Raw genomic sequence first — 22856 nt, 5'->3', positions numbered from 1 at the left:
ACATCTGTTAATAATTTTCTATAAAAGATAGTTCTCTGGATCCTGCTTTTCCATCCCTTTTGACTCCACAGTTAAAGACTTAAAAAACCCAACAATATCAAGAACAATTTTTATGAAGGCCAATATTAGTAAAAGGTTTACAGTCTTTTAAAAATATCCCAGAATCTACCAAGAGTTAAGTCCTAGGGAGTAAACACCAAAGCATGTAACGCATATAATGCTCTGATGTGTATATTAAACAATTTTTCATTTGTCTCATTAAATCCATCTTTTCTCCAATTTAGGCAAAGTTTATAGCAAAATGAAATGAAATTTGTCATGAGTGGTTCATAAAATGGGATGGCTATGCTTCTGAATTTTGTTCAAGTCACCTTCTAGGCACATATTAATACCTAGATATCCTAGTTTTGTTTCCTAAGAGGTCCAGGAGATGGTTCCAATTTTACGAGAGAAACAGACATGTCCTTGTAACTAGTCCTGTCATTCACAGAAGTGTGGCTTATTCATATGCTCAATGGGCAATGGAAAAAACTGTATGTGTTAATTAAAAGAGCAAAAATAAAGTCAGATCTTTCTCGGCATAAATGTATATTTTAATTTTTACAGTAAACAAACATACTTTTTTTTTTTTTTTTCTCACTGTTGTGGCCTCTCCCATTGCGGAGCACAGGCTCTGGATGCGCAGGCTCAGCGGCCATGGCTCACGGGCCCAGCCGCTCCGCGGCATGTGGGATCCTCCCGGACCGGGGCACGAACCCGTGTCCCCTGCATCGGCAGGCAGACTCTCAACCACTGTGCCACCAGGGAAGCCCTGACAAACATACTTTTAAGTGAAGATTTCCCCATATTTCCAAATAAGATACTGCTGAACATACCTTATAATGAATTTTACATTTGACCTTATTTTTTGATAAATATAGTTGTGAAAACTGCGCTAGACTCTTTCATTTAAAAAATTCTCCCTTAACATGCACCTCTTCCTGTGATTGTCAAGACAATATGGCACACTAAGGCAGCAACATCCAGGAAGATAACCTGCATTTGTTTCGTTAGTTTGAAGTTTTAATGTCAAAATAAGGTCTTAAAATAATCCTTTCACAAAAATAAGGCAGCTTTATGCTGTGAAAACATTAGCTCTTCATCAAAGGTTATGCTCTTCTGTCCTCATCTGCTGTCACCACCTGTCAGCATCTTCTTTAAAGATCAGTTTTTTCTTCGTAGCGACACGTACATGCGGCTCGTTGGCTGTCCAGGTACGGCTTACAGCCTAAATGTATAACACTGTCAAACAAGAGCTCCACGGTGGATTCACATGCTGCAAAGTAAGAAAGTGCCATTACTGTTAGGCAACTGCAAAGCATCACTCTCTCTTCACGTATATTACATGTTTCAGCACAATGTCAGGCACAGCCTTAGTGGGCACTTACACCTATTTTAGGTGAAAGTCTTCCCAACCCTCGCAAACTGGTAACATATATATACAAAGACTTTCCCTTTCAGCCTCTCTACCTGTAACTACTTTTTCTTTGCATGCAACTATTCAAACCAACTTTCTGTACTAGACAGTGAGTCTCCCTCAATAGCACTGATCAGTTCATCACTGTTAATTTTCCTTTTATATGAAAAATATCACTAATAGAGATGCCTGATAACACTCTTAAGTTTGCACTTTAAGGAAGGACTTCTAGGTGCAGAAAAAAATTAAGGTTAAAAATAGAGGAACCTCAAAACATTTAATTATAGTCAACAGCTTTTAACGATCACACATAATTTAAGATGCTTAAAGTATTAAATGGACTCCAGTCTCTTTCTTTGACCAATATCCAAATTTGGTTTGGGAGGGGAGAAACAGGAATCCAAGGTGTTTTTCCTCTGGTGGGGTTTCTTAATATTTTTGAAAGACGATAAAAAAGATAACAGATTTAACTTTTCTTATTCTAAGAAACCTGGAACACTCAGGTAAGATTATCTTAATACACTATACTTACAGAGATACGGCACAGAGTGGCTTTTAGTTATCCAAATACTTCTAATTTCCAATATTCATGTTAAGAAAGAAACTTTTCATTACAAAATCTTGGCATTTTCAAAGTTTTCCAAAAGGCTGTGCCATTAAGGAATACAACCAACCACAGAAGTGTAAAGGTTATGATTACTAAATAGGAGACTGCAAGGAAATTGCTAACAACATTAGCATATCCTTAGGTCAGAAAACAGGACACACATCTATCTGTGCTTCACCTGGACAACTAGTTTACCTTAGCCAAAAGCGTTCAAAGGGATTCAGAGGTTTTGAGTTCAAGCTTCACCTGGAGCAGAGATTTCCTCCTTGTTATTACTTCCTAGTTACTACTAGAATTTCAGAATAACACCTATAATATGAGACTATTTGGGGAATAATGGAATAGACAGAACACAAGTTTTAAAGTCCGAAGTATGCAACTTGGGACAAGTTACTTCTTTGTGAACCTCAGTTTCCTTCCTTTAAAAAGGGGCATAATGCCAACTAGCACTTTGGGTTTCTGTGAACATCAATGAAAACATGTCTCAAGTATCTAGCACAGTATCTTATGGAAAGTGCTTAAAAATGGTAGTTTCCTTTCTTGACCCTTCTTACTGCCCCTCCTCTTCTGATTTCAGTGTATGGTACGTTCTTTGGCTTGACAGTAAAGAAATCTTGTTAACTACTAGTATTTGTACAGTAATGTGTATTTCTACAAATATTTCATTTTACCCTTACGACAACTCTACAAGATGGGTATTACCGTTCTCATTTTATAAATGAGGACACTGAAATGCCTATTACCTTTGCTGACTGTGCTTTGTATCCCTTCACTGCAATAATCATCACTGTGAGTATGACTACATGCTGAGCCCTGTGAGTTCTCTTGGCAAATCACTGAACCTGGGCGGGTGGTGGTGGTGGTGGTGGTGGTGGTGGTGGTGGTGGTTTTGAGGACCCTCCTGACACAGATACATATGAAGAGACAGAGTTAAGACTCAAATCCTCCAGAACTTCCTACTCCAAATCCAATGTGCTATACTCCGAACTTCACTGGATCCAGAATTTCAAACTTCAGGCTCTGGGTAATTAGAACTATACTACAAGGTACAAGATTTTGGATGAATTCTTCTCTAGCTCACACACCCTCCTCCCAAGGTTTCCTAACACTTCTTGCTTCTGTGATTGTAAACCATTTTAGATGACAAAATCACTGACTTCTCATCTCAGAAAATTGAAGGGGCTGTTTCACCACAGATAAGATAATACATAGTGAAAGATTTCTATCGGTATATCTTATACTAACACAAAAGCATCTAATAAAACTTTGCAGACTGCACTTATCCCCATCCCACCGAATCAGCCTTACCCTGCACATGCTGAGCTAGCCCTAGTGTTTTCTGCACATCTCGGCAAATCTTGGAGAGGCAATATTGAAACTCCTCATCACAGTCGTTTTTGCTTTTGCCGCAGGTCTCATAGCACCTGTCGTGTTGGTTGCAGCACTTTGTCAAGGAAGGGATGCCAATGTTAAGCTGAAAGAGACATTTGGATGGATGACTGCTGATGAAATTCAAACCTTCTCTGAAGTAGCGCATCAAAGAAACTTACAAATCAAAGACAACACTGCTATATAGATAATTTCCAAAATTCGTTTCTGCCTCCAAATGCTTTCCAGGTTAGATATCTCTCCATTACCCTCACTTGCACCCACCCATGTTACTCCTTCCTCTCCCTCTCAGCCATGCCTCAAAGCTCCCTATTTTGCAATGTTAGAGAATTCGCAGTCATTTGCCGGTAGCAAACGCAACTTCCAATTGTCCAAAACACAAAACATAATTTTAAGAATAGAGGGCTTCCCTGGTGGCGCAGTGGTTGGGAGTCTGCCTGCCGATGCAGGGGACACGGGTTCGTGCCCCAGTCCAGGAGGATCCCACATGCCACGGAGCTGCTGGGCCTGTGATCCATGGCCGCTGGGCCTGCGCGTCCGGAGCCTGTGCTCCACAACAGGAGAGGCCACAACAGTGAGAGGCCCGCGTACCGCAAAAAAAAAAAAAAAAAAAAAAAAAGAATAGAAAGATAAAGCTAAGAGCTTTAGAAGACTTTTGCAGGGGCTATGCAAGCATGATTTTTGGATATTCCGAAGTATTTTGCACCTCCTCCTTCGATAAAATGTACTTTATATGAAATGTCACCAACAATTTCTAAGCTCCTACAACTCAAACTTTGTTTTTATGGTTTAATCTTTAAGTGTTCATCCATTCCCTAAAGACATTATTCCTTTGAATCTGTAATTATCTTTAACTATTTTAAATAACTTTATATGCAAAATGCTTGTGTCCAGGAATCGCTTTCATAAAACATTTTTCTCCCATAATACTGGCTCAGATTCAGCCTCCCTTACAACAAACACACAGCTATCCCACTTAGCCTAGTTTTAATATAGAAAATATTATGCTTTCCTGTCCTTTTTCATCCTAAGTAGTGTGACTTCTATACTCTAAACTTTTCAATCATATCTGTGACGTGAGGAAATATCATTTAAATGGTATTAACATCTACAAGATTAAAAAATAAAACATGACTTTTACTCCATTTAGCTTCATTAGGACTTATTAAATGTGTTTTAGCTATAAAAGAATATAACAAACCTGATCACTATTACAAAAAACAAAATTACTTCTGAGCCTGAAAACATACTGATGGTTTATCAAGAGTATTAGATAGCCTACCAATCATAAAAACTTATCAAATAAAAAATAATATTTACATGAACACCAAACAGTGGGGAGCCACATCCATTCGGCGGGGAGGCTTTGTATCCGTAACGTGGAAAAGGCTTAGATCCTATAAAATATAAATGGTATCATAATTAATTTTCAAGTATGCTAGAGAATACATACACAAAAAGGTCTACAATGTGCTAGACTAGCCCTGGAAACATTTACTATTTGGATGCTAACATAAGTGAGTATGTGTTTATTCGGATGGGCATTAAAAATGCTAATTTGTCTACCGAATTATTTTTACTTCTCCTGAAGCAAAATATGTACAAATGTGTACATGTACACATAGATGGCAGTTCATAAAATATTATGCTGGTTCATAAAATGTAATTATATTTGCAAGCCTACACCATACAAACATGTAAATCCTTATTCTGGACTGCTGTCAATTTCAGAGGTTACATGCCAGACTGGGTCCATATATATGAAACATAAAATCCACCCTATTTTCCTGTACATTCTAATGCTAATATTTTTAGGTTAAAACCTACAGGCAAGAACTGTATCTTCCCATCCTCAGCCAACGCTCCATTGTACACAAACCTCAATAACCATTAACTAGAGCCTAAAGCTAAGGAAGACAAGGTCACCTGATCATTTAATTACTTTAATATCATTCTAAGACATTACAGGACCATTCTAGCCCAGACTCCAACCAACCATTTCACAAATATACTCCTCTGCTATCCAAGGAAAAAGGCAAGAAACAAAGATAGCTTGGGAAACTATTTCTCCAGTTATACTCTCCTTAATAGCACCAATAGTTCAGTAACAAGGAGAAAGATGACATTATCAAAGCAATCTTAAATGTTGGAAGATACTTCAGAAATATCTCTCCTCATGTAATACAGAAATCACTTCAATATACCAAAGAGTCTTTGAATGTTTCCCACAATCCTATAGTGTCAAGAAACAGCCTACTCCATTGTGGACTGGCATTAACAGTTGAGTTCTTTCTTCTCTTTTTCGTGTAAATTCTACCTGTAAGCAATCCTCTGACCTCTGGGGAACACAAAGCCACCCAATTCCCTATTTTACATGATAATCCTTTCAAACACCTGGGGCTACCATTTACCTTCCACAAATAAAATATCCCCAGTTATTCCAAATACCACCCCACATCTGGATACTTAGGAGAGACACAAAGTATTCCACCAACTTTCATTCAATTAACGTTTATTACTAGGAGACTTGAAGTTTGCCCTCCAAAAGTAAAGTGAGGAAGAAAAAAAGTAACCCTTCCAGTAATCAGCCATCAAAATAAGTAATCCACTCAAAGTAATGAACTAAAAATGGTTTAAGTGAGCTGCTAAGACTCACATGCTCAACTGAGGTGACCAAGTAGAGCCTCAAGAGAGCATAACTTCAGGGCTTCCCTGGTGGCGCAGTGGTTGAGAGTCCTCCTGCCAATGCAGGGGACACAGGTTCGTGCCCCGGTCTGGGAAGATCCCACATGCCGCGGAGCGGCTGGGCCTGTGAGCCATGGCCGCTGAGCCTGCGCATCCGGAGCCTGTGCTCCGCATCGGGAGACGCCACAACAGTGAGAGGCCCGCGTACCGCAAAAAAAAAAAAGAGAGAGCATAACTTCATGGAGATATAAAGTTCCACCCAGTCTGAAGAACAATGTGTACAAAAGGGAATCGTTATGATGGATCTAGAAAAGAGGAGGCCAATGACAGAAGTTTCTCTAGCACTGTCCAAGAGGAGGGCTGTTCCTGGGCCCTTGGAAGATGAAGGTAGATGCCTCAGGCTATCTCAGATGAGTCACTGTGATCCTTCAACTCCTGCTTTTAGTCCTTCACTCTTAAGAAAACTCTTTATGATTTGGCATTCCACTTTAAAGGGCCTACAGAGAGGATATTCTAACTATCAATACTTAGATATCTAATGGGCACCTCAAACTTAAGGTGTACCTCCTGCCATTCACCCCCAAACCTGCTCCATCCACAGTTCCCTCTTCTCAGGTAATAGATATCCATCCTTCCAGGTGCTCAGGGGAAAAAATCTCGGCCATCTTTAACTCTCTCATTTTCTTATATCCCACATCCAATTCAACAGCATATCCTGTTGACTCTACCTTCAAAATATTCAGAATCTAACCACTTCTCACTACCTCCACTGCTACCATCCTGCTCCAAGTCACCATGGATTACTGCCATAACCTAACTAGTCTCTTTGGTTTCCCCACCCAACACCACCTCCAGCTATGGTCCAATCTCAACACTGAACCTGAGTGATCCTATTAAAATATATGTTAGATTAAGTCTTTGCTCTGCCAAAACCCCTCCAATGGCTTCTCATTTTATTCAGAATAAAAGCTGGGACTTCCCTGGTGGTCCGGTGGTTAAGACTCTGCACTTCCACTGAGGGGTGCGTGGGTTCGAACCCTGGTTGGGGAACTAAGATCCTATATGCCATGCTGCACAGCCGGAAAAAAAAAAAAAAAAGGCCAAAAGTCCTTTCAGTGCCTATAAGTCCTATATAATGGCATCTCTGACCTCATCTCCTTACTGTTCTCTCTCCTCTGCCTTCCTTCCTCACTCCATTCCATCACATCTGACCTCTTTGCTGGGCCACAGACGCTCCAGCTCTGCTCTTGCCTTAGTGCCACTGAAGCTGCTATTTTTCTATGTGGATACTCGTCCTCCTGACATCTACATACTTCTTCATGTTCAAGGCCTTTTCTGACCATACCATTTGCAGCACATATGGCCTTCTAACATATCACTAACCTATTCTGTTTATTATCTGTCACCCCATATTAAAATAGAAACGCTTTGAGGGCAGGAATTTTTGTCTATTTTGTACCCCCAACGCATAGAACAATGTCTGGCATATAGTTAGGTTCTCAATAAATATTTGTTGATAAATGCATGAATGAATGAGCGAAGACTTGGAAGCCTAATATTCACGGCAGTTATAATACTCATTATAAATAAACTGGTACTGCTGTTTACCCTTCAGTCTCTTTTGAGTTTGGTGAGCGTTCATCGGCCTCCAAGGACTGATCACTTCTAGTCTGTCACATCCAGAATGTGGCACCCCAAACTGAACACCATTAGGAGTGATGGGCCTATTTTGAGCTGGATAAACTACTTGTACTAATATAACCTAAGACAGCATATGTTTCAGCTATGTCTCCATGCTAAAATACAGCACAGGACTTCCCTGGTGGCACAGTGGCTAAGAATCTGACTGCCGATGCAGGGGACACGGGTTTGAGGCCTGGTCTGGGAGGATCCCACATGCCGCAGAGCAACGAAGCCCATGTGCCACAACTACTGAGCCTGCACTCTAGGGCCTGTGAGCCACAACTACTGAGCCCGCATGGCACAACTACTGAAGCCCATGCACCTAGAGCCCATGCTCCGCAACAAGAAGCCACCGCAATGAGAAGCCCGTGCACTGCAATGAAGAGTAGCCCCCACTCACCGCAACTAGAGAAAGCCCATGCGCAGCAATGAAGACCCGACGCAGCCAAACAATAAAATAAATAAATAAATTTAAAAAAATAAAATACAGCACAATAACAGTAGAAAAAAAGTTTTTTTCTAAAATGAACTTTTTAACATCTACTGCTGAGGCTCAGCACTTCTGCCATTCAATTTTTGAGCCTAAAACACTAGACTATAAAACTCTTATCTTGTTAGGTTTAGTTCATCATTCAGGACCGTTAAGCAGATTTTAAATGTAGAGGTATTCACCCAGTGTTACTTGTTATACCCAGATAGTCACAAACTTGAGACACTGATTTAACCAGGACAGAGACCTGCAACACCCTGCTGGAGATGAGCCCTCTCTACAAGAAGCCATGACGTCATTAACCCAACCCTTTGGGCAGACCACTTAGCCAGCTGTGATTTCACCTAAATCAAGTTCTATCCAGCCTACACTTTGCATGGAAGTATCATGAGAGACTAGGCATCTGATCTACCCTACCATGCTAGAAACCTCTTCACTGAAAGGGAGGAAGGCTGGATCAGCATTACATCCTTGGGGAAGCCATTCTAGCTCCTTGAAGTTCTCTCTTGTCAAGGGTTTTAACAATCAACCGTCTAAAATGTTCAGAAACTCATGTAGCAAGAAATACTAAGCAGTGGGTCACATTTATAGTCTGAAAAAAGTACAATAAATATGCCAAAGAGTGTTCAAAAAGTCTGGAAACAGAAAAAATACTGTATTTACTATACATAATTTTTTGAGGTTAACAACTGGACTTTTTGCTTTAAATTTAGAAGCATATCACCTTAAAAGGTGTCTGGAGACTGAAGCAACACATATCAGGCATATTACTTGAAAATCTAACCAACAAACTGTTTATCCTGTTTCCAACTTTGTGGGTACCCCATACATTCCCCCTGCCAGTCTCCAGATTTCTGGCACTTATCTCTTTTCCATGAGGATCAAAGATTACCACCCTCAGACAACTGATACAGGCCTAGAGTTTTAAAGGCATGTGGATGTCTAATCTCTTCTTCTCAAGTGTCTGCTTTTCTTTTTTTTTAACCAGAAAGTTATTTCTCTCAATGTTATACAACAGTAGCACTTCTATTTTCCCTTCCCTTTGTTTTTTATATAAACCCATGCACTTTCCTTCGATTCTGAGTCTATAAAAACATTTCTGAACATTCTGATGTGTACAATGATAGTGATACACACCTGTGTGCATATGTATTAGTATGTACAGACATTACCTCATTTTGTAAAAGATAATTACCTTTGCATGGGAGAATGATTAGAAGCAAATGAAGTCAGAGAAAACAAAACAAAATATGCTTATTATAAGAGAATAAAGAGGAAAACAGTACAGAGAAAATCAGCTGGCAAAAATGAAAATGGAAGCAAGGATGGAAGTAGTAGTCATCTCAAACAGGGCTAGTGCTTAAAACTGTCTTAAGAGAGAAGCTGCTAGAATGGAGTAATAAAGAACCTAGATCTACTGTATGTGAAATACTAGACAATAACACCATGAAATAAGTGCTGGTAAAACTGGCTCCCCAGTGTAAGTGGAAAAAGGAGCATGTATTTCTTTTTTGTTTCTTTTGAAGGAACCTACTAATATCAGTTCCTCAGAGAGGCCTTTCTCATTCACTCTATTTGGAATAGTGCCCCTTCACTTTTATATCCATTCCATACATCCATGGTTGGTTTTATTTTTCTTTCTAACATTTATTAACCAAATTAACATAATTAGTTTCTATGGAGACAGCAATTTTGTCTTGCTCACCTAGAAGATGCCTGGCACAAAGTGGGTGCACAGGAAATCACCAGATGAAAAAATGAGAAGCATTCCTTGCTGAAATTAAAATATTCTTTATCCACAGCAAAACATAAACCAAAACAACCCCCCCAAAAAAACCCAGAAAATTGAACTAGTTTCCTGAAATTTTTTACAGTGTTTTAAATTCTAAATTCATCTTTATGAAATAATTATTTCTGAACAACTTACATAGAAGGTTGTTTATTTAAGATTAAGTTGATATGGAGTAGGTTGAGAGGAGTGAGGACAAGGTGGCAGAGCAGAAGGATCTGAGCTCACCCCCTCTCATGAAAACACCAAAATCACAACTAACTGCTGAACAACCATTGAAAAGGACTAGAACCTACCAAAAACGATATTCTACTCCCAAAGACAAAGAAACCACAAGAAGGTGGTAGGAGGGTGCATTTACCATACAATCAAATCCCATACCTGCCAGGTGGGTGACCGACAAACTGGAAAATAATTATATCACAGAGGTTCTCCCACATGAGTGAGAGTTCTGAGCCCTGGGTCAGGCTCCCCAGTCTGGGGGTGTGGCATCAGGAGGAGGAACCCCCAGAGCATTGTGCTCTGAAGGTCAGGGGGGCTTGACTGCAGAAAATCAACAGGACGGGGGGAAACAGAAAGGCCTCTCTTGGAGGACACACACAAGGCCTTGGGTGCATTGGGACCCAGGGGAAAAAGCAGTCACTTCATAAGACCAGACCTACCTGCTGATCTTGGAGGGTCTCCTGGGGAGATGCGGGGCACTTATGGCTCACTGTGGGGACAAGGACACTGGCGGCAGAGTTATTTGGAAGTACTCGTTGGCATGAGCTGTCGTGGAGACCATCATTTTGATGCCAAGACCTGGCCCCACCCTTCCCCATGCTGGGAAGCCTCAGGCCATACAACCAACAAGGAAGGAACACAGCCCCACCAATCAGCAGACAGGCTACTTAAAGTCTTCTTGAGCCCACAGCCGCCTCTAAACACACTGCTTGACACGGCCCTGCCCACCAGAGGGACAACACCCAGCTCCACCCACCAGTGGCACCAGTCCCTCCCACCAGGAAGCCTGCACAAGCCTCTTAGATCACCCTCACCCACAGAAGCAAGAGGAACTACAATCCTACAGCCTGTGGGACCTCAAACACAGAGAGTGAGACAAAATGAGATGGCAGAGGAGTATGTTCCAAACAAAGGAAAAGATAAAACCCCTGAAAAACAACTACGTGAAGTGGAGATAAGCAATCTACCCGAAAAACAATTCAGAGTGATGATAGTAAAGATGATCCAAGATCTCAGAAAAAGAATGGAAGCACAGATCAAGGATATACAAGAAACTTTTAACAAAGAACTAGCAGAATTAAAGTACAAACAGAGTTCAACAATACAATAAATGCACTAAGAAATACATTAGGGGACTTCCCTGGTGGCGCAGTGGTTAAGAATCCGCCTGCCAATGCAGGGGACACGGGTTCAAGCCCTGGTCCGGGAAGATCCCACATGCCGTGGAGCAACTGAGCCCATGCGCCACAACTGCTGAGCCTGCGCTCTAGAGCCTGCAAGTCACAACTACTGAGCCCGTGAGCCTAGAGCCGGTGTTCTGCAACAAGAGAAGCCACCACAATGAGAAGCCCGCGCACCACAAGGAAGAGTAGCCCCCACTCGCTGCAACTGGAGAAAGCCTGCGCACAGCAACGAAGACTCAACACAGCCAAAAATAAATAAATTAAAAAAAAAAAGAATTTGGATTTATTTTAAATCCCATTAAAAAAATACATTATAAGGAATCAAGAGCAGAACAAATGAAGCAGAAAAACGGGTAAGTGAGCTGGAAGACAGAATGGTGGAAATCACTGCCATGGAACAGAAAAAAGAATGAAAAGAAATGACGACAGTCTCAGAGACCTCTGGGACAACATTAAAGGCATCAACATTCGAATTATAGGGGTCCCAGAAGAAGAAGAGAAAAAGAAAGGGTATGAGAAAATATTCGAAGAGATTATAGTTGAAAAGTTCCCTAACATGGGAAAGGAAATAGTCAATCAAGTCCAGGAAGCACAGAGAGTCTCATACAGGACAAATCCAAGAAGAAACACGCCAAGACACATATTAATCAAATTGACAAAAATTAAAGACAAAGAGAAAATATTAAGAGCAACCAAGGAAAAGCAACAAATAACATACAAAGGAATCCCCATAAGGTTATCAGATGATTTTTCAACAGAAATTCTGCATGCCAGAAGGGAATGGCACAACATATTTAAAGTGATGAAAGGGAAAAACCTACAACCAAGAATACTCTACCCAGCAAGGCTCTCATTTAGATTCGTGGAAGAAATCAAAAGCTTTACAGACCAGCAAAAGCTAAGAGAATTCAGCACCACCAAACCAGCTTTACAAGAAATGCTAAAGAAACTTCTCTAGGTGGAAAAGAAAAAGCCACAACTAGAATCAAGCAAATTATGAGCGGGAAAGCTCACCAGTAAAGGCAAACACACAGTAAAGATAGGAAATCATCCACACACAAATATGATATCAAAACCAGCAATCGTGGGGCTTCCCTGGTGGCACAGTGGTTAAGAATCCACCTGCCAATGCAGGGGACATGGGTTCAAGCTCTGGTCCAGGAAGATCCCACGTGGCGCAGAGCAACTAAGCCTGTGCACCACAGCTACTGAGCCTGTGCTCTAGAGCCCCCGAGCCACAACTACTGAGCCCATGTGGCACAACTACTGAAGCCCGCACGCCTAGAGCCCATGCTCCACGACAAGAGAAGCCACCACGATGAGAATCCCGCACAATACAATGAAGAGTGGCCACCACTCGCTGCAACTAAATAAAGCCCGTGCGCAGCAACAAAGACCCAACACAACCAAAAATAAATTAAAAGAAAAAAACAAACAAGAAAACCCAGCTGGGCTTCCCTGGTGGCGCAGTGGTTGAGAGTCCACCTGCTGATGCAGGGGACATGGGTTCGTGCCCTGGTCTGGGAAGATCCCACATGCCGCGGAGCGGCTGGGCCCGTGAGCCATGGCCGCTGAGCCTGCACATCCAGAGCCTGTGCTCCGCACTGGGAGAGGCCACAACAGTGAGAGGCCCGCGTACCGCAAAAACAAAACAAAAAACAAAAAAACCAGCAATTGTGAGGAGAGTACAAATGCAGGATACAGGAAGTGCATCTGAAATTAAGAGACCAACTTAAAACAATCTTGTATATGTATAGACTGCTACAGCAAAACCTCATAATAACCACAAACCAAAAATCTACAATAGATAGACACACATAGACAAAATAGGAATCCAAACACAACATTAAAGATAGTCATCAAGTCACAAGACAGGAGAACAAAAAAGGAAGGGAAGAAAAAAGACCTACAAAAACAAATCCAAAACAATTAACAAAACGGCAGTAAGAACATAGATATCGATAAGTACCTTAAATGTAGAGGGATTAAATGCTCCAATAAAAAGACATAGACTGGTTGAATGAATACAAAAACAAGACCCATGTCTTGAGGCCCACTTCAGATCTAGGGACACACACACACTGAAAGTGAGGGGATGGAAAAAGGTATTCCATGCAAATGGAAATCAAAAGAAAGTGGGAGTAGCAATACTCATATCAGACAAAACAGACTTTAAAGACTGTTACAAGAGACAAAAGACACTACATAATGATCAAGGGAGCAATCCAAGAAGAAGATATAACAATTATAAATATATATGCACGCAACATAGGAGCACCCCAATATATAAGGGAAATGCTAACAGCCATAAAAGAAGAAATCAACAGTAACACAGTAATAGTGGGGGACTTTGACACCCCACTTACATCAATGGACAGATCATCCAGACAGAAAGTCAATAAGGAAACACAGGCCTTCAATGATACATTAGACCAGATGGACTTAATTGATATTTATAGAGCATTCCATCCAAAAGCAGAATACACATTCCTTTAAAGTGCACAAGAAACCTTCTCCAGGATAGATCACATGCTGGGCCCTAAAGCAAGCCTTGGTAAATTTAAGAAAACTGAAATCGTATCAAGCATCTTCTCTGACAAACTATGAGATTAGAAATCAACTACAAGAAAAAAACTGTAAAAAACACAAACATGTGGAGGGTAAGCAATATGTTACTAAACAACCAATGGATCACTGAAAAAATCAAAGAGGAAATCAAAAACTACTTACAGACATTATGAAATTATATTCATATAATTATATGAAGTTATACCTATTGGTTTATACTAAAGGAGACTATGACCACTAAAATAAAAAAAAATACCTACAGACAAATGAAAACAAAAATATGATCCAAAACCTATGGGACACAGCAAAAGCAGTTCTAAGAGGGAAGTTTATAGCAATACAATCTTACCTCAGAAAACAAGAAAAATCACAAATAAACCACCTAAACTTACACCGAAAGCAACCAGAGAAAGAAGAACAAACAACCCAAAGTTAGCAGAAGGAAAGAAATCATAAAGATCAGAGCAGAAATAAATGAAATAGAAATGAAGAAAACAATAGAAAAGATCAATGAAACTAAAGGCTGGTTCTTTGAGAAGATAAACAAAATTGATAAACCTTTAGCCAGACTCATCAAGAAAAAAAGGGAGAGGGCTCAAATCAATAAAATGAGAAATGAAAAAGGAGAAGTTACAACTGACACCACAGAAATACAAAGGATCATAAGAGACTACTACAAGCAACTTTATGCCAATAAAATGGACAAATTCTTAGAAAGGTACAATCTCCCAAAACTGAACCAGGAAGAAACAGAAAATATGAACAGACCAATCACAAGCACTGAAATTGAAACTGTGATTAAAGATCTCCCAACAAACAAAAGTCCAGGACCAGAGGGCTTCACAGGCGAATTCTATCAAACATTTAGAGAAGAGTTAACACCTATCCTCCTGCAACTATTTCCAAAATTGCAGAGGAAGGAACACTTCTAAACTCATTCTATGAGGCCACCATCACCTTGATACCAAAACCAGACAAAGATACCACAAAAAAAGAAAACTGCAGGCCAATATCACTGATGAACATAGACATAAGAATCCTCAACAAAATACTAGCAAACCAAATCCAACAATACATTCGAAGGCTCATACACCATAATCAAGTGGGATTTATCCCAGGGATGCAAGGATTTTTTTAATTCTGCAAATCAATCAGTGTGATACACCACCATTAACAAACTGAAGAATAAACACCATGTGATCATCTCAACAGATGCAGATGCTTTTGACAAAATCCAACACCCATTTGTGATAAAAGCTCTCCAGAAAGTGGGTATAGAGGGAACATACCTCAACATAATAAAGGCCATATATGACAAACCCACAGCTGACATCATACTCAATGGTGAAAAGCTGAAAGTATTTCCTCTATCATCAGGAACAAGAGAAGGATGTCCACTCTCACTACTTTCATTCAACATAGTTTTGGAAGTCCTAGCCATGGCAATCAGAGAAGAAAAAGAAATAAAAGGAATCCAAATTGGAAAAGAAGAAGTTAAACTGTCACTGTTTGCAGATGACATAATACTATACATCACAGAAAATCCTAAAGATGACACCAGAAAACTACTAGAGCTCATCAATGAATTTGGTAAAATTGTAAGATACAAAATTAATACACAGAAATCTGTTGCATTTCTATACACTAACAAAAGATCAGGAAAAGATATGAAGGAAACAATCCCATTTACCACTGCAACAAAAAGATTACCTAGGAATAAACCTACCTAAGGAAGCAAAAGATCTATTCTCTGAAAACTATAAGATGCTGATGAAAGAAATTGAAGGTGACACAAACAGATGGAAAAACATACCCTGTTCTTGATTGGAAGAATCAATATTGTCAAAATGACTCTACTATCCAACATAATCTACAGATTCAATGCAATCCCTATCAAATTACCAATGGCATTTTTCATGGAACTAGAACAAATAATTCTAAAATTTGTATGGAAACACAAAAGACTCTCAACAGCCAAAGCAATACTGAGAAAGAAAAACTGAGCTGGAGGAATCAGGCTTCCTGAGTTCAGACTATACTCTAAAGCTACAGTATTCAAAACACTATGGTACTGACACAAAGACTTATAGATCAATGTAACAGGACAGAAAGCCCAGAAATAAACCTATGCCCCTATGGTCAATTAATCTATGACAAAGGAGGCAAGGGTATACAGTGGAGAAAAGACAGTTTCTTCAACAAGTGGTGTTGGGAAAACTGGACAGCTACATGTAAAAGAATGAAATTAGAACATTCTCTAACACCATACACAAAAATAAACTCAAAATGGATTACAGACCTATATGTAAGACTGGATACTATAAACCTCTTAGAGGAAAACATAGGCAGAACACTCTTTGACATAAATTGCAGCAATATCTTTTTGGATCCACCTCCCAAAATAATGAAAATAAAAACAAAAATAAACAAATGGGACCTAATTAAACTCAAAAGCTTTTGCACAGCAAAGGAAACCATACACAAAATGAAAAGACAAGCCCCAGAATGGGAGAAAGTATTTGCAAATGATGTGACCAACAAGGGATTAATCTCCAAAATATACAAACAGCTCATGCAGCTCAATACAAAAATAACAAACAACCCAATCAAAAAATGGGCAGAATATCTAAATAGACATTTCTCCAAAAAGCACATGAAAAGATGCTCAACATCACTAATTATTAAAGAAATGCAAATCAAAACTACAATGAGGTATCACCTCACAGTGGTCAGAATGGTCATCATCAAAAAGTCTACAAACAATAAATGCTGGAGAGGATGTGGAGAAAAGGGAACCCTCCTACACTGTTGGTAGGAATGTAAATCAGTACAGCCACTATGGAGAACAGTATGGAGGTTCCTTAAAAAAACTAAAAATAGATCTACCATATGATCCAGGAATCCCACTCCTGGGCACATATCCGGAGAAAATCATACTTTGAAAAGATACATGCACCCTAATGCTCACAGCAGCACTATTTACAATAGCCAAAACATGGAAGCAACCTAAACGACCATCGACAGATGAGTGGATAAAGATGTGGTACATATGTACAATGGAATATTACTCAGCCATAAAAAAGAATGAAATAATGCCATTTGCAGCAATATGGATGGACCTAGAGATTATCATACTAAGTGACAAAAGTCAGACAAAATGATACAAATGAATTTATTTACAAAACAGAAACAGATTCACAGACTTAGAAAACAAACTTATGGTTACCAAAGGGGAAAGGTGGGGGAGGGATAAATTAGGAGGTTGGGATTAACACATACACACTACTATATATAAAACAGATAACAAGAACCTACTGTATAGCACAGGGAACTCCACTCAATACTCTGTAATAATTTATACGGGGAAAGAATCTAAGAATAGATGTATGTATATGCATAACGAAATCACTTTGCTGTACACCTAAAACTAACACAACATTGTAAATCAACTATACTCCAATGTAAAATAAAAATTAAAAAATAAATAAAAGAGTTAAAAAAAAGAAAAAATGGTTCAGTTGATATGGATACCATGATTACAACTGCATTCATATCACTTTAAGTGTTGTTATAAAAGGTGTTATAATCCACTGATCATTAAAAATATTTAGCATTTCTACTTGTGCCAGTTTTTACTAAGTGCTATGAACCGAACTGTGTCCCTGCCAAAATCATGTGCTGAAGCCCTAACTCTCAATGTATATGGTGATAGGGCCTTTGGGGGGTAATTAGGGCTAGATGAGGTCACAAGGGTAGGGCCCTCATGACGGGATTAGTACCCTTATAAGAAGGCGCACCAGAGAACTTACTTTCCCTTCACCTGCTGCCCCTACCATGCAAGAAGGCAGCTGTCTGCAAGCCAGGAAGAGAGCTCTCACCACAGAAAAGTGTTGGCTAAACCTTGATCTTGGATTTTCTAGCCTTCAGAACTGTAAGAAATAAACTCCTGTTGTTTACATCACGCAGTCTGTGGTATTTTATTATAGCAACCTGGGCAGACTAATACACAAAGCAAGCAAAAACTCAACAGTAGAAGAAACAACATCAGAGTCAAACCAAAAATCCATGATGTGCTGGGGTCACCGTCCCCTAGAATTTGTAAGCAGAAATTACAAATTACAATCTCTTAGCTTTTCTGTACAGAAAGCTAAGAAAAAAAAAATGAGATAGGAATAAGAGTTTTAAAAACAAACCAGGGACTTCCCTGGCGGTCCAGTGGTTAAGACTCTGCCCTTCCACTGCAGGGGGCGCAGGTTTGATCCCTGGTCAGGAGCTAAGATCCTACATGCCACAGAGCGCTGCCAAACAAAACAGAACAAAACAAAAACCAAATCCACTACGTACAACTACATGGAAACACTATTCATCGATTTCACTTTCTGACTACGCGACTGCTCTTATCTTGATGCTTTATATTTTATCATCTGTATGGGCAGCTGAAATCTACAGATTCTCCTGGACTGCGACAACGATAGCTCTTTTCTACATATTTTTCTTAATTTGGTGTAAATACCTTCAACAGACCAATTTCCTTCACCTGAAAGACATTGAAACGGATGAGAAGCATGAGGGGAAGCCTGTTGGGTCACAGAGAGATCTTATCACTGTGTTTTGTATGAAGCCGTACAGAATTCCAACCTGCTTTCCCAAACACTTGAAACTTTAAATTCCTGATTATTAATCTCCAAAGGCCCTTATGCTACTTTATTTTTCTAGTACATTCACTTTCCTATTTTCCTCAATCTCCAACACTTCTATTCCCACCTTCTCACTCAGCTGATGACCTCGATCCCTACTTCACTGAGAAAACCAAGGCAATGAGAGGATAACTTGAACACTACCCACCTAACCGGCATCTGTGCCCATATCCTCTCTGCTCTTGGCCAATCTATTTATGTACTAGAACTCACTCCTCTCACCTAAGGACATGACTCCAATAATTCTCCTTCCCCTCTCCCTCATTAGTGTTTTTACTCTCTGCTGAATCATTCTCAAAAGCATACAAATATGCTGTTATTTTTCCTAATGAACCGAAAACTAGTTTTTCCATGCTCACCACCCCCACCCCACCCCCGCTTTCAGTTAAATGGCAACTCCATCCTTACAATTATTCAGGCTGAAAACTTTGGAATCCTTTTTTAGTTTACTCACACCCTCCTTCTAAGCCATTAGCAAATGCTTTAGGATCTTCCTTCAAAATATACCCCAAATCCAACCACTTCTCACCACCTTTATTGCTACCACCCTGAACAAAACTACCACGTTTGGTCTGAATTTTTGCACCTGTCACTCCGCCTCCATTCTTGCTCCCCCACCTCTCTCGACCCTTTTTATTCTGAGCACAACAGCCAAAGGGATCCTGTTAAGATATCAATTACTGAATGAATTGAATACTTATTCATAATCCTAAAAACATTTTACAAGCCAATTTTGTTTTCTATTTTTCAAGGAGATTGGGAAATTTTCTTCCTCAATTTTTTCTGCTGTCAGCGAGAAAAAAGTTAAAAGAAAAAAACAGTGATCATTAAATTTGCTCCCCTATGTAACTTTATTTCACTCTCCATAAAGCCTTGTTCCCACCCTAGGGAGGATGGCCAGAAGGAGCGAGTCTCCATAATGCTGGTCCTTCACTAGAGCAAAGATAAATGGATGCAACAAATCTGTGCCCTTTAATCCGACACCTCTCCCTCCGTTAAGTCTTTTTTTTAAGGCTCCCTTGACCTCTTTACTGCGACTATTAAACACCCCTTCATCACCACGCTCCTTTAATTTTGAGATTTGTCTGTTTCTGTTTGGTTCTGATTTGGTCACTAACATTCCAAAATATAGGAAAGGTTGAGATAGTGTTCCAGGGAGACTTCTCAAGTAACAGCAATTAAAGATCAATCTTCATTATGTTGGAATTATCAACATGGTGACTTGGAACCATAGTCCTATGAGCAGACAGTACTTACTAAGTACTAAAAGGTTTTCACTGAAGCATACCGTTTCCTAAATTCTCGAGTTCACTTGTGTTTTTTATGCTGGAGACCTTGCTCTAAACTCCAAATGGTAAATTTTGTGAGGCTTGTGGAAGAGAAGAGGATTAAGAAAAAGGAAAGATTAAAATAATATTTTTAATAAGAATAGTATCCATTTAACTTCAGAGATATTTTAAATGTAATAAACTAAACTAAATAAACTCTGGAACGCTTGACTCATAATAAATTTATGAGGACTGATCCTTCCAAGTCTTTCCTATCTCAGTAAACGGCAACTACATCCTTCCTCTGGCTCAGGCCAAAACCTTCAGAATCATCCTTGACTGGCATTTCAGCTCTGGTCCTTTACACTTGCTGTTCCCTCTGCCTGGATTGTTCTTTCCCTAGATCATCACAGTGCCACCTTCCCCATTTCAGATTTCTTCTCAAATATTATCTCATCAGTGAGGTCTTCCCCCAACCTATTTAAAAGAGTAAACTAACACCTCCCAACACCGTCACTGATGGTTCCCCTGCTGTACTGTTCTGGAAGCAATGGCCCACTTCAGATCTACACACACTGCAGATTTGGCTTGTTTTACTTATTCTTCAGTTTACTGTCTCTCCCCACCAGAAGGTAAGCTCCATGGACAGAAATTCTGTCAGTTTTGTTCACTGCCAAATCTCCAATTGGTACAATGCCTGACACATAGCAGGCACTCAGGTATTTGTTTAATGAATGGGGATGACTAAGTAAAACTATGACATCTGCCTCAGGAAAGGCAACCATTTAATCTTCAAATTACTCACTTATTCCTCCTAACAAGCTCTACAAGGACAAAAACATCCTTCCCGATTGAACACTCGTGGTAACATTTAGGCATACATTTAAGAAGGAATGAAATTTAGCAGTTCATAGCATACAAGATATAGTTCATTCTTTACCTCCATTAACAGAAAACTAGAAATTATGACCACATGTTGCATCACGTTTTCACATGACAGAGGTCCCTTTTCAATTCACCTACGTATAGTCCAGTTTTACCTCTAAAGTCCTTTAGTTCCCTATTATTTTGGGCTGCCAAGCATTAAATTAACTAGGCCCAAACCTTGTCCACTTTTATCGGAAACATGATCTCCCAATTACTTTCTTAGCATTTTGAAATTCAAAAAAGAAGCCCAAGTACTTTGTCTGAACTATTACGACATCTAAGCATTCAAAAAAGTCAAGTGCTTCAAAAGAAAGATCTCTGCCTGAAATACTAAGTTATTAATCACCAACAACGCCACCAAACAAGTTCTCAGATTCAAACAGAATTAAAGTTTAAAAATATGAAAAAGTAGATCAAAAGAATAATATTAATAGCAACCAACAATGAGGAGGCAGCGTCACTGGTATCTAAGGAAAGAAAATTCCTGTTAAGTACTGCTTGAATCATTTCCTATTAGAGTTAATCAGAACTCTTTCTCAACAGTAAAGTACACCAAAAGTCTGTACAAAGGTCGCAATTTATTGTCTGTAGCTTTGCAGAAAAAAAAAATTTAAACCAATTCTTGAGAAAGTTAAAAAAGCATGACTTTAAAATTCCTGGTATGTTTTGCGTGTTCAGCTGACTAATTTAAAGGCGCTAAATAAAATCAGTCTGTTTCACTCCATTCCCATGACGCTATGTCACTAAGTTCTTAGGCAACTTTCATGCAATTTCAACAACAACAACAAAAGAAAATCAGACGCAACGAAAACAGAACGGAGAGTACGCTCTCAGGCGATCTCTCACATTCTAACAATAGTGGCGTGAACTCGTCAGCAGGTTTCTCAATCACAAGAATGGCACAAATCTAGCGATGGTTAAGTTTTCCCAGGGCCAGAGGACACCGTCAAGGTCTGGCCGGCATCTCACACCTCCACGACTTCGGTCCCCCTCAAAAGCCCTGATAGCACGGGCCTCGCAGGGCCTGGGGTTCCCCTCACCGTCATTGCACTTATACTGGCAGAGCCCGTCCTCGCCTCCCAGGAGGTCCAAGGCGGCGTTCAGGTACGTGTCTATCTTGTGAACGCCGTTCCGGATGGTCTTCAGGGAGGCTCTCCAGTCGGTGGTCTGGGCCTGCTCCTGGCACCTGAAAGCGGCGGTCAGGAGGAGAAGAAGGACGGCGAGCACGGGCCGCAGGAGCAGGGCCATCCGCGCAGCGCCGGGCCGTGATAGGCCGCACGGGTCCCCGGAGCCGCGCCCTAGGCAGCGTCCCTCGGGTCGCCCTAGGCAGCGGCGCGGGCCCGGGGCATGGCGACGGCGGTCAGCTCCATGCCCACGCCTCCTGCCCGGCTGGGAGGCGGGCCCTCACCGCCTGCAACGAGCTCCCGCTGGAACACAGTGCCTCAGCAGAGATCAGGGAGCGGCACACGCGCCCACCTGGGCGGGCCGCGGCTCCTGTGCGCCTGCGCCAAGCGTGGTGCATCAGAGGCGCGGGGTAGGCGGGCCAGAGCGGCCGGTGCGTCCTCCCCACCCACGTGGTGGTCGCGGCGCGCCCCTGAGGCCGGCTCACTTGGCCCTCGTTAGTACTACCTTTGGGGTTCGTGGTACTAACGAAATACCTATGCCGGGCCCCGTACTCCAGACAGGCAGATTAGTTCGTCCCGGTGTCAGTGGACATCGGTATTTTTTGAAAGCTCCCTGGGTAGTTGCAGGGTGCAGTCAGGTGGCGAACCCTTGTGACCTCATCTGACCTGTCGGGGTGCAGCCCAGTCACCCCGAGCGACAAGCTTTTCAGGGTGTAGACAACGTCAGAGAAATGAGCCACCCCCCACCCTCCCTACCCGTAATTCCC

At 40.7% G+C, this 22856-nt stretch overlaps 1 protein-coding gene across 1 annotated transcript; it reads right to left on the bottom strand.

Annotated features, from left to right (window-relative positions):
- Nucleotides 1-571: 571 nt before the first annotated feature.
- PLA2G12A (phospholipase A2 group XIIA) lies at nucleotides 572-22447 on the bottom strand. The gene is made up of 4 exons (XM_067735356.1): nucleotides 22006-22447; nucleotides 4773-4849; nucleotides 3372-3537; nucleotides 572-1315 (listed from the first exon to the last, which is right to left on the bottom strand). The coding sequence occupies exons 1-4, from the start codon at nucleotides 22211-22213 to the stop codon at nucleotides 1197-1199; spliced, it is 570 nt and encodes a 189-aa protein (XP_067591457.1). The 5' UTR covers nucleotides 22214-22447; the 3' UTR covers nucleotides 572-1196.
- Nucleotides 22448-22856: the final 409 nt, after the last annotated feature.

Source organism: Pseudorca crassidens, chromosome 4 (assembly GCF_039906515.1).
Source record: "Pseudorca crassidens isolate mPseCra1 chromosome 4, mPseCra1.hap1, whole genome shotgun sequence".
In the NCBI taxonomy this organism is placed as follows: domain Eukaryota; kingdom Metazoa; phylum Chordata; class Mammalia; order Artiodactyla; family Delphinidae; genus Pseudorca; species Pseudorca crassidens.
Note: the sequence above shows the minus strand (reverse complement) of the source record. Positions and strands in the feature narration are given on the sequence as shown.

What these genes read in the sequence shown, in the direction of transcription:
- PLA2G12A (XM_067735356.1), bottom strand. Translation starts at nt 22,213, where the DNA reads ATGGCCCTGCTCCTGCGGCCCGTGCTCGCCGTCCTTCTTCTCCTCCTG. An exon ending in CCAGTATAAGTGCAATGACG is followed by an intron (nt 4,850 to 22,005) that starts GTGAGGGGAACC and finishes TATATTTTATAG; the next exon opens with GATCTAAGCCTTTTCCACGT. An exon ending in CCCCACTGTTTGGTGTTCAT is followed by an intron (nt 3,538 to 4,772) that starts GTAAATATTATT and finishes TGTCTCTTTCAG; the next exon opens with CTTAACATTGGCATCCCTTC.